The following is a 14,769-nucleotide window of genomic DNA, read 5'->3' as shown; positions in this document are numbered from 1 at the left end:
TACTCTCCAGTGTGGTCTCTAGCCTGTCCTTGCTGCATGGGGTTATTCCTCCCCAGGTGCAAGACTTTGCACTTCCCATTGCTGAACTTCATGGGATCCCCATCAGCTCATTTCTCTCATGTTTTCAACTTTATTCATTCACGCATACATTGTAAAGGCATTAAAAATCTTGACCTATACCTACTAGTCACAGTAAAATACACTCAAAGTAAAAAGGTCATTCAACTATTTTTTCTGGGTTTTTCAGTTTCCAGTGTAAGTTCTAAAGTTAATGGTTTCGTGGGGAGTTCCTTAGCAGACTTGAATTTTATAGGATGTTTCTTCACAGCATTATGTCATTCTTCTCAATTTATTGCATATTTTTAATTGTCTGACTTCTTTGCATTAAGTATTTGCTAAATTTTGTCCTAAGAGAACAATTGATGCTAAACTAAACAAGGATCATCAGTAGCTTCGTATTTTACAGTAAATCATATTGCAAAATAATTTTGGATGGCAGTCTCTTCAACCAAACCAATTAACAGTAAAGACAGTGAAATGTCTTATCAATTACAACACAGAGATGCTCTGAAATTACCCAAATGAAATGTCTGTTTTCTCACCGTTATGCTGTTCCTGAGCTCTAGTTGTACCTTTCTGATTTGCAAACTGTCAGTGTAATTGTCTCTCAACCATTTCACAAGTTGTGAATCCCCAAATAGTGGCTGGCTAATCAACCAACCACAGGGCTCAGGATGTGTAATTGTTTCACCTATTTTGCAATAGCCATATTTTGAATACACAGTCTCATTAATTCTGCTCTACTGTAACACATCCTCTGACCCCACAAAATTAATTTTCTACTTAGAGATTATGCAAATTACTATTTCTCCCTACAGAAAAGAAAAATAATGACAAAACTAGACCAAGTAATTTGAACAGAGGAGAATGAAAAAGAGAAAAACAGAAAGATAAAGCCTTTTCTTCTTTCAAATGTTATTTCTAAATTCTTTATTTCATCTTCATTTTCTGTGAACTGACCGTTTACTTTGAATTTTCCTTTTTTTAATTTTTTTCATTTTTCATTTAAAATAAAATATTTTATTTGAAGTGTCATAATGCACCTTCATCAAGTTTGTGGATAATACAAATTGGGAGGAGCAGAAAACACACTCAGGGTCAGGAAGCTCAACAGGGTAGAGGAATAGGCTGGCAGGATACTTGAAGTTCCGCAAGGACAAATGCAGTTTTGCAACTTGGACAGACCAACCCCGTGTGACAATACAGGCCAGGCATGAACTGCTTAAAGAAAAATCTTTGCAAAAAAACTTGGAGGGTCCTCTTGGACAGCAAGCTAGACAGCAGTCAGCAGTGCACTCTAACAGTAAGGAGAGATAAAAATATGCTGTACTAGCAGAAACATAATCACTAGCTCAAGGCAAGTGATTATTCCCTGGTACTCGCCACTCATGAAATGACATCTGGAATACTACATCCAGTTTTGGGTTACCCAATACAAGAAAAGCAATGAAAAGCTGAAGAGCACCCAACAATGGCCTGTCAAGATGATTGGTGGCTGGACTGCTTGTCCTATAAGACAAGGATGAAGGAACTGGCTTTGTCAGCCTGCAGAACAGAAGCTTTATGGTTGACCTAATAGCAGTCCACCAAAACCTACAAGGAAGTTAGCAAAAAAAATGCAGCCATGGTCCTTTCTGAGGTGAATAAGATACAATTGTCAAACTAAAACAGGCAGGATTCCAAACTGACTTAAAGAAAAAGAACACATCATCATTAGGACATACAAGTCCTGTGACATATTGCAAGACATTGTGGAATCTCTGTGCTTAGAAGCTTTCAAGACTCTAGTGCAAAAATCGCTGAGCAATCAGGTCTGAGTTCAGCGTTGACTCTGTGTTGAGTAGGAGGCTGCATTAAAGACCTTCTGTGATATTTGATACCTTAATAAATCTGTGATTATTTTAGTAACAGAATTATCTTTGAGATGGACCAATCTAACGAAATTGTCTTGTGATACACAAGGATATCAACTGTGCTTGCTCTACCAAGAAAGAAAATTCATGTATTATGAAGAAGTCAGATATTGATGGCATGTTTGTTTTTATTTGAATATTTTGAAGTAATGCATTAAATCATTATTTCCAGTTAAACTGAGATCAATAAGGAATGCAATTCAGGAGGAAAAGTGCAGAGATTCTCCTGTCCAAAACTCCTTCCTTGACCAGAGTATTAGTTTAAAAAAATATTATCACACATCCCTGCTTTATCTTCTTCTAGATAATGGGACATGATGTGAAAGTTCACCTGTTTGTCTGCTCATGCTGTCTGCTAAGTGTCTCTTTTACTTGTTTTTTTTAAATAGTCTACTGAAGTAAAATGAAGGGGTGACTATCCTCCAAACAAGAAAACAGCAAAGACCTCAAAGCAAAATGTAAGTAAGCATGCATTCCAAACAAAACTACTCTATAACTGAATTCACAGTATTCATGGATATGAGCTTGACATTTAAAATACACATTTTGGCACCTCATTTTTATATTGGTATTTTTGTATTTAAATTGTTACTATATTTCACAGTTTAATGAGACATAGAATTAAATCGGTTTTTATTAACTAAAATGAAGAAATCAAAACCACAAGTTAACTGCTCCGTTTGATTATTAGTCTATTTCAATAGATGATAAACTTCTATATCTTCATTAATGTCTGAGAAGAATCAGCCACTAATATGTTATATTTTGGTTAACATGGTCATAGTCAACTCGATACAGCAAAGGGGAGTGCAAGGGAGAAGAACCCCTCGAATAACAAGTGAGCTACAATGTTATCCAATACATTAAGCCCAAAGAAATTCCTACAGAGTTGTATGGGTGAAAAAACCCACTTCTCCCTCATGAAGCAAAACATATTGCCTTCCCTTCTAGTTTGACCAAATATGAGGATAAGAACATTTCCTTGGTTTTGAGTACAAGCTGAGTATTTTTATTTGATAGTACTTATAACTGATATACTGTAATCTATAAACTACTTAGTTGCTGTTTCTTATGTAAGGTTATCTAGAAAAATTGCTTCTAAAGTTAATATAATTAAAAAAGTAACAAGACTTACCACAGTGTGTCATTAGGTCTTCATGGAAATCCAAGAGTTGATCCCGAATTTCTTCAGGGCAAGGACAATCATTTTTATCATCTTTAAAGTTCAGCAGCATGTTAATCTTAATGGATACAAACAAAAGGCAAATAACACTGATCTCAAAAGGAAAAAAACATTAAAATAAAAAAGAACTCCGTCACACATACAGCACAACAAAAAATAAATTGTCCATTGTAAGTTGTACCTGCTCCTGAGGTGGGGATCGAAATTCTTTCGTTTTTCTAGCTGTCAGGGCAGCAGACATGTTCAAGGCCTGCATCACTTCATTATACCGGAAGCGTTGATTCTCTTGAAGTTTGGCCACAAAATCATCCGAAAATGCTACAATGGCTTCTATTCGGTGTCGTACTTGGCAATCACACAGGTACTGGAGTAGATGACACATCTGAAAAAAAATAATAGAAAGAAGAGTTGGCAAGCTAAGAAATATGTTCTGTATATTATGCAAATAAGGACAGGTTCCTTACAGCAGTAGTTACTATCAAATAAAGTGACTGAAACCTATAATGCTGTCATTTACTACATGTGAAGTAACGCTACACCAGGAATATCTGGCATCTGCAAGAGATTTACGTGCCTCAGACATATAATGTAAGACTTTAATAAAAGTTATAGGAGAATGGATTTACTCTTCGCTTCTAGGGAATTCCTCTTCTGTCTGGATCCATAAAAATGAAGAATTCCCTGTTAATGTTGCTGAGAAAGTAATTCTATGTAATGAAACAACAGTTGTTTGATCTATGGTGAATAAGTTTATATCATCAGGAAGATAGCAAATCTTGTTGTTTCCTTTAAGGAAATTACTTCTCTATCTAACTGACATCAAAATGCTGTATTCTTTGAAAGAGAAATGAGCAAGTGAAGAAATGGGAACAACCACTATCATAGCAGTATTGTTACCTGTAATTTAACAGGTTCTGGAAGTTTCATCTGAAGGAGTCCTTCCTTTGGCACTTGCTCCCCTCTGGCTTCTTCCTCTCCTTCTTCTGACTTGAGTTCATCTGAACTCAGCTCCTTCTCCGAGAAATCAATTTCATCCTCCTGGCTTATTGCTTCTTTGAAAACCCGGGGCTCAATCAACTGTAAGATGTGTTTCAGATCCCCATTGTGGAAGATTCCCATAATTAGGAGGGTATAAAAGAGCTTGATGAGAGGGACAAACAGAAATTCTGTAGAACCTCCAACTGGATCTCTGACATGGAGGCTGCCCTCCTGAACAGCTTCAGTCAGCATCTCTATGGTTTTGGCCTTTAAGATTTCCAGAGGGAATTCAGGACTGAACTGAAAGCATTCACTGCTAATGCTTACAAAACTCGGGGAGGAGAACTGCATTCTTGGCCTTAATGAAGTGCTAAGTCCTATACCAGGGAGGCCATGTTTTTTGTTTTCATCAGGAAACAAAGTAATACTCTTGGTCTCATCTGTCATTGGAACTATAAATTCATTATTCATCATTAACCTGGCAGTTGCATAGGTATTGAGATGGATGTCAATGAGTAAGTCATAATATCCTGCACGTAATAATCCTGGCATATATTTATTCTCAATAGCATACAGGAGTTGAGATTCATCCACGTGGCTACACATAGCATGGGCCACTCGGTTGTTGCCTAAAGCACAAACAGCTGAATATAATCGGAGGGTATGATAGTGAAATTTCAGCAATTCTTCTTGTTCTGTCAGCTCTAAAATATCAATTGTTCTGCAGAGGAAAAAAAACAATACAGTAAATTCCATACCAGTGCAAAAAACTTACTTCAGTGAAGGAATTAAAAATTCTCCCTAAGGATAACATTGGCACAATATCAGTTCTAGGGATGGACTTTTTCCATGTTTCAGCTTTCATGTGAGAAACACGGTCAGCCTAAGAATCAAGGACTAAGAAAAAAGTTCAATCAGGAATTTATTCAAGCCGCTCCTGAAGTACAACTTCAATTACTTTCAGTGGGGAAAGATCAAAATTACTTACTTAACACAGAGTACTACTACATACTACAAACAAGAATTTAGGTAATTGAAAATGAAGGTTTTAAAACTAGTTATTTATATCATTTATTGGTTTTAGATCTGTGGTTGCAAAATGGCAACAGACTAACCAGTTCATGTGCAGAGGGTTCAGGGGCTGGATTGTTTATTTAGAATTCTTACCTAATTTTTTAGTGATTTTATTTTCAGTTTTGGCACTGGCAAAATGCGGAGACATTTGGGTAACAAGGAAATCACAAAGTTAAACTTCTTCAATTGTTTAAAATAGATTTAGGAAAATTATAGTAACAGAGTAATAATATTGGTCACAAATCTCAAAGAATCTCTACAAAAAGAGATCTTTGCCTATTTTACAGATTATCTTTAATAATTTATAAACAGAGTTCTTTTCATTATCATTCAAAACCTATATATACTATGAAAGGGTTTGGAGATAAACTAGGAGAGGTTGGAAACACAACAAAAGGAGGCAGATTTTAAAAAATTAAAAAATAAGATTAATTTTTAGTATTAGCTAAATCAAAACACACTGCCTTTATTTACACGTTATAAATAGAGAGAAGACCTTGGGATTTTCTTATCAAAATTTTATTACACGTGTAGCTTCATAATCCCAATTTAGCTCTGATATACTTCAACACACAAACATCAACCTGTTTTCTTCGGGAATATGAAGGGCCATGAACTGCAGAGGATTCAGGCACTGTATCATCCACCCCTGACGTTCACTGATCCGAGAGACATCAACCTTCAAGAAGTGGTTTGGCACTCTGCTCCAGAGCACATGAGTCAGAAATTGGACGTGGAGACGTGGAGGACATTGAGAGACTGGGTTTTTGTGTTCGCTTTTGAATAAGCCAGCAGATAATGGCATTACATTCTAGAAAATTCCAACAGAAGAGACAATCAGTTTCATCATCTTTTCCAAACAACGAATATACAATATTTTTCAAGAAATATATTTAACATATAGTACAGTAAAGTACAGTGCAACATGAAATTAACATTTTCAATGGTTTGTAAAACCAGATGGGAACTGTTGGCAGATTAGCAGCAAGAGAGCATTGTCCATAACTAATTTTTTTTAAAAAGTAAATTTGAAATACAAACTTGAAGGGAATGTGTGGTCACTTCCTTGGACCAGAGATCTTAACTCCACGCTTCTTTTCCCTCTTACGATTTCTTAGACATGCACTTACTAAAGCAAGAAAGTAAATTTCAGCTCGGTTTTCTTGAGTGTACTGTTTGAATTTACTGTAAAACTATTTTTAAATCCTAACCTAATCTGCAGATAGCTGGTCATCCACGCTCTGTTTCTAGAATAAGAGATTTGCTTTACTGACCTCAGTGATTTCATTTCATCATGAAGATTGAGACTCAGAAAATTCAATGGGAATTTGCAACATCCTCTGCCAATTCTAATTAGTTACAACCCTTCTGATCCAACATACTGTATTTTAAATGCATGAAGTATTTAAAACTGAGTTAAGAATAAAAATGGCAATAGTGCAAAAACTTGGAATCCTAAAATTGGGCCCAATACCAAGAACAAATTGCAGGGGGGGGAAAAAAAAAAAAGATAAATTAGTCCTAAACCTGCATAAAATCAAGCATTATTTACCTTTATTCTTCCCAATTCAAACTGGAAAACATTGGGGCTTGTAGCTTGAGCAAATACAGCAGGAAATAACTTAGTACTTGGTTCAACCTAAATCAAAGATGCACAAATATATAACCACTAAAGACAGCAAAACACTATTACATATTAAAAAAACCCTAATATCTCTACTGACAGTCAGTAAGTGCAAGTGTTTGAACAACACCAAAAAAACCCCAAATAGGAGGGAAAAAACACTGTCATAACAGCAACAATTACTTTTTCTTCCAATCTTGTACAAAAGTTTCTAATGAGATGCAGTCTGAGGATTCGGTTTTCCCCCTTCCCACTGGAAGACATAAAAAAAAAAATACTCACCTGATAGTATGTGCCTAGTTCCTTGCCATTAGCCGTGAAAGTCAGCAGGCCACTGGCAGCATCAACCAAGCAACCAATCTCTAGACCATTATTATTACGTCCTTGTCCAGGGCTCATGCTCTCTCCTGCGCACACCATATAGCAGTTGCTGCGTTTTATACTGAATGTCAAAAGACAAATTTATTTATGTATGGTTTGTAGACATTATTTAGTGGACAGAGAACAACTTTGCATGTCTGCAAGCAACAGGGCCTTGAGGCTGAAAACAGCAGACCCCACCATAACCAATGCCAAAATTCAATGAAACCTAGACTTCATAACTGAAAAGAAAATGAAAACTGAAGATGACAAAATATGAACAAGCTCAAATCTTTTGTAAAATTCCAAGAAACAAAACTGACCTTGCAAGTTAATGTTTTCAGTCATTTAATCTTAAGCACAAAACAAAGTTTCTGGCATGGATTACAAGATGAAGTGCTGGGAGTTGTACTAATTTTGGCCTGCTCAAAAGCAAAAACTTCCAAAAATACTACAAGGTATTTTGCTCTACATTGTACCAGTTCAGGAGTCAATATTTACATCACCAGGGTCTGAAACTACATATAAAAGCTGCACTATTTTACTTTTCAATGCTTATTGATTTGATTAGATCATTACATCACTGTTTGTTCACAAGCAAAAAGAGAGAACAAGTAAAGTTACACTTTTTCCTATTTTTTTTTTTTTTACACCAACTCTGTTACATTAAAGGGGGTGGATTTATAGTTTATAAATTCTTAGTTGCTTTTATGGGTATAAAATATGTATCTTTTTAAGAAAATTGTAACCAACCTCTCATGAACCTTCCCTTTTTCATCTCCCAGTGTAACTGTGACAGTACGCACTCTGTCCAAGTCAAAGCTTGTGTCGTATTGGTGAAAGTCAGATGTAATCCAGCCCACCCAGACATTAGCAGGTTCTTGACCAGGAAATATTCTCACTGAATAATAGTACTGTCAATAAAAAAATAATGTCAGTAAATGATAGTGTCTGGTTTCCAGTGTACCAGTTTGATTCAGAATTAATTTGTTGCTCTGAAATCTGAAAATATGTCATGTCCTCAAAAGTAGCACAGGCTTGTTCAAGTACAATTCATAAGCAAAGCAACAAAATAATATAATCACAAATCAAAATACAGCCAACAAAATACGTATGTTAAAACAAGAAATGGAAAAGATTAAAGGTACAGCTTATTCACTTGTATTGTAGGCTTCTGCATCATAGCATTGTAGGTTCTTTTTGTACTGCAGCCACAATTTTTATACTGTAGGTGACTCAGTTTCTAGTATCTGATACCTTTTAGAAAGAGGAGAATACATCCAAAAGAGAAATATTTTGTCCTGTGAACACTGAACAGTGAGTGCTTATGGAGCTGATCTTGTCTGAGAAAGATGAACAAAATCTGCACAAAACTTCCACTGGGAATTCCATGAAATAAACGCTGAGTAAAATTAGTATAGATGTTTTCAAATGGTCCTGAACATTAACTGATTAGTTTAACAGACTTCTTCCTATTTATTCTATTATTCTAGAACTATTTATTCTTCCTCTTATGTTTGGTATTATCAACAGTTGTTTCAAAGATTGACTCAATTAATTTATGGCTTTCCATGTGGAAATTCTTTTAGAATGACAATCAGCTGAAAAAAAAAAAAAAGGAACACAGCAGTCTCAACTTCAGTAGTACAGGATTACCACAGACATTTAAATTAAAAATTTTGCCTGAAAATTTCACTGTTTCTGAAACTCTTACAAGCAAAACCTTGTAGTTATTAAAAAAAAAAAAAAAAAAGGAAAGACAAAGCAAACAGCTAAAATCCTATGTTACAATACCGTGGAAGTTTGCATCAAATAATCATAGTCATCCCTATCATCTGCTAGCACATCCTCAGTAAGCCGTGCAGAGTGACTCGTGCTATAATCTGGCTTTGTCCTCCTGAGCATAAATCTGTAATAAAATAAGTAAAATGAAAATCTATATGAAAAGCTCAATATATATACACAAAGGAATTTTATATTGATATATTATCCCTAAATACATGATATTTATTATGCTAGTCCTAAAAACATAGTATTTATTACATTATTAATAAATAACTCGTTAGTTTATAACTTCCATGTAGATTAAAATAAAAAAAATTTCCTCAGAAATGACAAAGAGACAAGCTCATTTTTAAAAGCACTTAAATGAATTCTGAGCTTAAACTATATATCCAAAAGTTACTTGGAAACTAAACTCACATAACTTAAAAAATTATCAGGCTGTTAAACACCTATGGCACTTTGGAAGAATGTGAAACCTTAAATGACTTTCATGCATTCAAATACCATACATATCCCCTGATTTATTCTGCAATTTAAGTATTTAACAAACCAAGTTCAGTAAAGAAGAGCAAAAGAGGAATGGAAAGCTGCGGTAATATTGTTTGGGTAATGGCCCAGCGTTTGCATCTCCACGGCATCATCAAGTGTTCTGGTCTTGATTCCATAAGAAAAATTAGGGAGGATGAACATGTCAGCTAGAGAATATTCTTATGATTATTTGGTTCATCGAGTGAGGTAAGAAGCTAATATACATTTCTAGATAAAGATTATCTAACACCTTCAGCTTTTTGGAAGCCATTTGTATTGGGTTTGTGTGGCAAGGTTGCAGGGGCAAGGGGGTGGCACTGCAGGGGTGGCTTCTGTAAGAAGCTGCTAGAAGCTTCCCTGTGTCTGATATATCCAATGCCAGCCGGTTCCAAGACAGACCTGCCACTGGCCATCAGCGACGGTGGTAGCGCCTCTGGGAGAACATATTTAAGAAGGGAGAGAAAGGAGTGAGAATACATGAGAGCAACAACCCTGAAGACACCAAGGTCAGTGAAGACACCTGGGCAGGAGGTGCTCCAGGCACTGGAGCAGAGATTCCCCTGCAGCCAGTGATGAAGACCATGGTGAGGCCAGCTGTGCCCCTGCAGCCCATGGAGGACCCCACACCAGAGCAGGTGGATATGCCTGAAGGAGGCTATGACCCTGTGGGAAGCCTGTGCTGGAGCAGGCAGCAGGGTGGCACCTGCAAGTCCTTCTCCTGGCAGGACCTGTGGACCCATGGAGAGAGGAGTCCACACTGGAGCAGGCTTGCAGGCTGGACTTGTGACCCTGTGGGGGGCTCGTGCTGGAGCCACCTGTTCCTGAAGGATTGCACCCCATGGAAGGGACCGAGGCTGGAGCAGTTCGTGAAGTTTCTCTATCTCCTCCCCCCTGTGCCACTTGTGGAAAGGAGGTAGAGAAAATCAGGAGTGAAGTTGAACCTGGGAAGAGGGAGGAAGAAGGTGGGGGGAAGGTGCTTTAAGATTTGGCTTTAGTTCTCATTACCCTATTCTGATTTGATTGGTAATAAATTAAATTAATTTCCCCAAGTCAAGCCTGTTTTGCCCACGATGGTAATGGGGGAGTGATCTCTTCCTGTCCTTACCCTGAAACCACATGCCTTTCATTATATTTTCTCTCCCGTGTCCAGTTGAGGAGGAGAGTGACAGAGCATCTTTTGTGGGGACCTGGTGTCCAGCCAGTGTCAACCCACCACACTATGTGAAAAAATATTCCATGTCACTTTGAGGACCTCCTAGTTCTGTCAGAATGGATCTCCATGGTTTTAGAATGCACTTCACATGGTGATCACAAAGGCCTTTGCAATATACCAAATTATAGGTTTCTAATAGCTTAAAAAAGTTTTCAGTTTTCTGCCTGATTTTGATCTACACATTGCATATGACATAATTTAATCAAATTAGGGTTAAGAGTCCCACCTACTGTGCTATATCCAAATTTAGGGCAGAATTAGGGAAAAATCTCTGCTGACTTGACTACCATTTTCTTCTACTATTCAAGAAACAGGAGGGGGGAAAAAAAAAAGGCAAGCCAAATGCGCTACTAACCTTTGTTTAAGACGTGAAGGCTTTTCTTGAACATAATCTTTATGGTTGTTTAACTCTGGTTTTGTGGCATCTTTTTCTCTTTCGGTCCGGTCAGGAACTAGATGACCATGAGCAGTTTTCATTAGAACCTCAAAATCAGAATCAGCATCATAATCCTCCAAGTCATTCTTCGGGCCAAAAAGACCAGAGCCTGGTAACCCTCCTGCAGCTGATCTGGAGAACACCTCAGCACATTCAATGGGCATGCTTAATCGAAAAAACATGACGTCTGTTTTACTGTTCTGCGAACCAAAGGACTTCTGTGTGACCTTCAGGCAGGGGCAGCTGTCTATGGTGCCATCAATTCTCATCACCTATCAAAATGTAAAGATGTTGTTGTTCTGATTTTTTCCCCCTTGTAAATATTCAACTTCTATTTCTAGAATAAACATCCATGACTTGCAAAACTTGCAACAGTATGCTGTAAATGGTCAAATGTTTTATAATCATGTGCCGCCATTTTAAGAAGAAATCTATATTATAAAGAGTGGAGGCTTTTGTTTGTCCATTGTTAAATAAAAAAAACCACTCACAAAGGAATGACCTTTCTGATCGTAACTCTTTGCAACATAAATTCAACCCTGTCCAGAACAACAGAAACCAGCTAATATAAATCATACATGTAAATATGCAAGAACACAAATTATTTCTTAAATACCACAGTGTGATATACATCAGCTGAAAAAGAGTTCTCGTTTCATCAATTTCCAAAGGATTTCTTTGGCATTTATTTATTTATTTATTTGGCATTAATTAACAAGGCAGTAATTCAGTTCCATTAAGATGCACAACTGATTGGGACATAAGTGTTGACACAATCGGCTAATAAATATTTATTAAAATTAAAGCAAATTAGTTATGGAAAAAACACTCCACAAAGTATGCGCACCAGAACACAAGGTATCTGTTACGTAGAAATGCCCAATTTCTGGAAGTTGTTTACAAACATAGTTCTCACTGCACAAGGAGTTCCTAATGAGGACATCTTGTAGAATTTGTCTCTGAGAATCTCATGTTTACACACATGGCTGATTTCACAGATAAAGAAATACTAGAACCAAATAATTACATTATTTGCAACTCCACTGGATGTAAGAAATTTGTAACAGGTACAAGTTTTGCCCAGAATTGGCTCAGCATATCACATTAAAAATCTCATCTAGAAGTACAGAAGTAGAAACATAATTCAAACGTATTAATTGAAGAAGTGTATAGAAACATTTTAACAGGATCACAAACCTCAATATGTTCATGATTTTGTGGCACTCGTAGAAACTGAGGCAGCCTTTTACTCAGCCAAATAGTGATGTCTCTGTTTGTATTAACAGCAAAGGGTTCATACCCTTCCTGTAAGCCACAGATAGTGAAATATTTCAGAGTGCTGACATCTTTTCCAAAGTTCATTCTTCCCACTTGAGATGGGCCCAGGCTGCACACAGGCAGAAATCCTTAAAACAAGATGAAAGAACACATGGGTTGTACATAATGAACATCAGAGAACCAATCTCTTCCATAACCCAATTAAAAATCATTTCAAAAAAAATTAAAAATCCAAAAACCAAAAAGTATAAATGCAAGCATTCATGACAGCACATCACCTCTTGCATGTCACGAAGTACTGTTTCTCAAATACCATTCTGGAAAAAAAAGTTCTCTAATAGCCATGGATCTCTTCATGAGACACTCAATTTACTTAGTAGAAATTTAAGAGTACTTCAAGGAGCCTGACAACAAGCTCTTGGTTATTCTCTCTGCTAAGCTGGTAGAGTGTTGCCATTTTTACTCCAAGTCTTACTATTCCTCCTAAAATTCCATTAGTTATGGTATTTTGAGAGAACCTCAAAAATTACTTTGGAAGTAATATAGTGATTGTCCATGCAGCTATAACAGTGAAAAAAAATTACAATTATGCACCAAGTGCATGCTGCAGATTAAAAAAAATAATAATAATTAAATAAAAAATTTCATCACACTTTCTGGCTCCAGATAATGAGAACTGACAATATGATACTGTAGCTTCATGAAACTTATGGTAGTTCATTTTTGGTTTGGGGCTTGGTTTTTTGGGGTTTTTTTTACTTTTGATTCAGCTTCACGTTTATATGCATCTGCTCTTTTACTGTTTCAGTAGCACAGGGAACTCACTTGTGACTCCTTTGCACTTTTTAAGAAAACATTTGTTGATGTTTTTTTCTCAGGGTCAGCATTACAGTTCAAAAATCTAAGAAAACCTGTTATTTCTTCTGTTCCTTTTCATCCTGATTTTGAATTTCCACAGCTACAAACCACTTAGATTCATTTGACCTAGCTATTAACAAATTGTTTTCTTTTGTATCAACAAGAGGCTCTGTTCGATGATTCTGGTTCAAGTGAATGTACAAGATATCAAATAGTATAAGGACAAAATATAACTAGTTCCTCACTTTTCTTTAGGCTGCACAGACAAAAACAGAGCAGAATATCTGTTCATGATATGTTCTTCAGAGACAAAAGCAAACTCCAGAGCACCATCTACCGGAATGACTGCTCACCAGATAAAAAGAACAGCCTTCAGTACCACCTTTTGAAGGTTTTATTACAGATACACAAGATTGATTATCATGTGTATGTGTATTAGGTGTGATAAATTCAAGGACATACAGTATCAGTTATAAGCTCAAGTGCAGGTTTTCTCTTCATATCAAGGCCCTTAAATCACAAGGCATCAACTTCTCTGAAAACATAGATGATTTAGACAACGTGATTTATGTCCATTCTGCTAGTGCAAATCCAATGACAGACAATAATAAAGAGTATTTTCCAGCATAAAATGAAACAAAATTGTTTTATACAACACACAACTATGAAAGTTATATTTGCATATATAGATATATGCTGTCATAAAGCCCAGCAGCTCTAGTAGGGAGAATTTACAAGGCCCCTGTTAAGCTAGAGGAACCCGTAAGCTGTTGCAAAAGTTTTTAGGCAAAGCCAAAAATCAAAATTCTATTTTCAATAACCTTACAAATCTCAGGTCATCACTCAAGAACAGTAACAACCTTCTATGGACATCAAGTTGTTTGAGAATTCAAACAACTTGTATACACGGGGATATGAGTCTTGCCTGTGACAAGCTGTGGGATGACATGCCAAGGTTAGAGAGACTGGGTGCTAGCAAGGGCCCTCAGTCTGTGGCTCCGAGACCTGCTGGGTACACTGGAGCACGCTTGAAGTCTTATGGAGATGAGCCAGGGGCTGCTGAGGTTAAAAGGAGCCAACAGGGAAACACCAGTGAAATACCTCAAAGGAATTAAGGGGTGTTCCTCTAAGAAGGTGACATGGTCAACAGCCCAGCTGAAGTGCCTCAACACCAATGCATGCAGCATGGGCAACAAACAGGAGGAGCTGGAAGCCAGCGTGCTGCTAGAAAGCCACAACCTAGTTGCCATTACTGAAATTTGGTGGGACAAATCCCATGACTGGAGTGCAGCTACCAATGGCTTCAGGCTGTTCAGAACAGACAGGTGAGGAAGGAGGGGCACAGGCGTTGCCCTCTACATGAAGAAATGGACAGTGTGAAGAGCTGTCTCTGAAGAATATCCATGAGCAGGTTGAAAGACTATGGGTAAGAATCAGAGACTGAGGAAAGAAAGGGAACCTTGTGGTTGGTGTCTAATA

At 37.0% G+C, this 14,769-nt stretch overlaps 1 protein-coding gene across 1 annotated transcript in view; it reads right to left on the bottom strand.

Annotated features, from left to right (window-relative positions):
* Nucleotides 1-14,769, bottom strand: part of RYR2 (ryanodine receptor 2) — a gene marked incomplete at both ends in the record, with an annotated part of 428,112 nt that overhangs the window by 144,606 nt on the left and 268,737 nt on the right. Inside the window, 10 exons of the mRNA XM_081998040.1 lie at nucleotides 3,109-3,214; nucleotides 3,338-3,538; nucleotides 4,054-4,855; nucleotides 5,793-6,019; nucleotides 6,761-6,847; nucleotides 7,115-7,274; nucleotides 7,946-8,106; nucleotides 8,987-9,101; nucleotides 11,074-11,426; nucleotides 12,352-12,560. Coding sequence (XP_081854166.1) covers nucleotides 3,109-3,214; nucleotides 3,338-3,538; nucleotides 4,054-4,855; nucleotides 5,793-6,019; nucleotides 6,761-6,847; nucleotides 7,115-7,274; nucleotides 7,946-8,106; nucleotides 8,987-9,101; nucleotides 11,074-11,426; nucleotides 12,352-12,560 — 2,421 coding nt within the window. The remainder of the gene's footprint in view (nucleotides 1-3,108; nucleotides 3,215-3,337; nucleotides 3,539-4,053; nucleotides 4,856-5,792; nucleotides 6,020-6,760; nucleotides 6,848-7,114; nucleotides 7,275-7,945; nucleotides 8,107-8,986; nucleotides 9,102-11,073; nucleotides 11,427-12,351; nucleotides 12,561-14,769) is intronic.

This window comes from Phaethon aethereus, assembly GCF_964289735.1.
Source record: "Phaethon aethereus genome assembly, chromosome: 3".
Taxonomy (NCBI): domain Eukaryota; kingdom Metazoa; phylum Chordata; class Aves; order Phaethontiformes; family Phaethontidae; genus Phaethon; species Phaethon aethereus.
The sequence above is the reverse complement of the archived record's forward strand: the minus strand, read 5'-3'. Positions and strand labels throughout refer to the sequence as shown.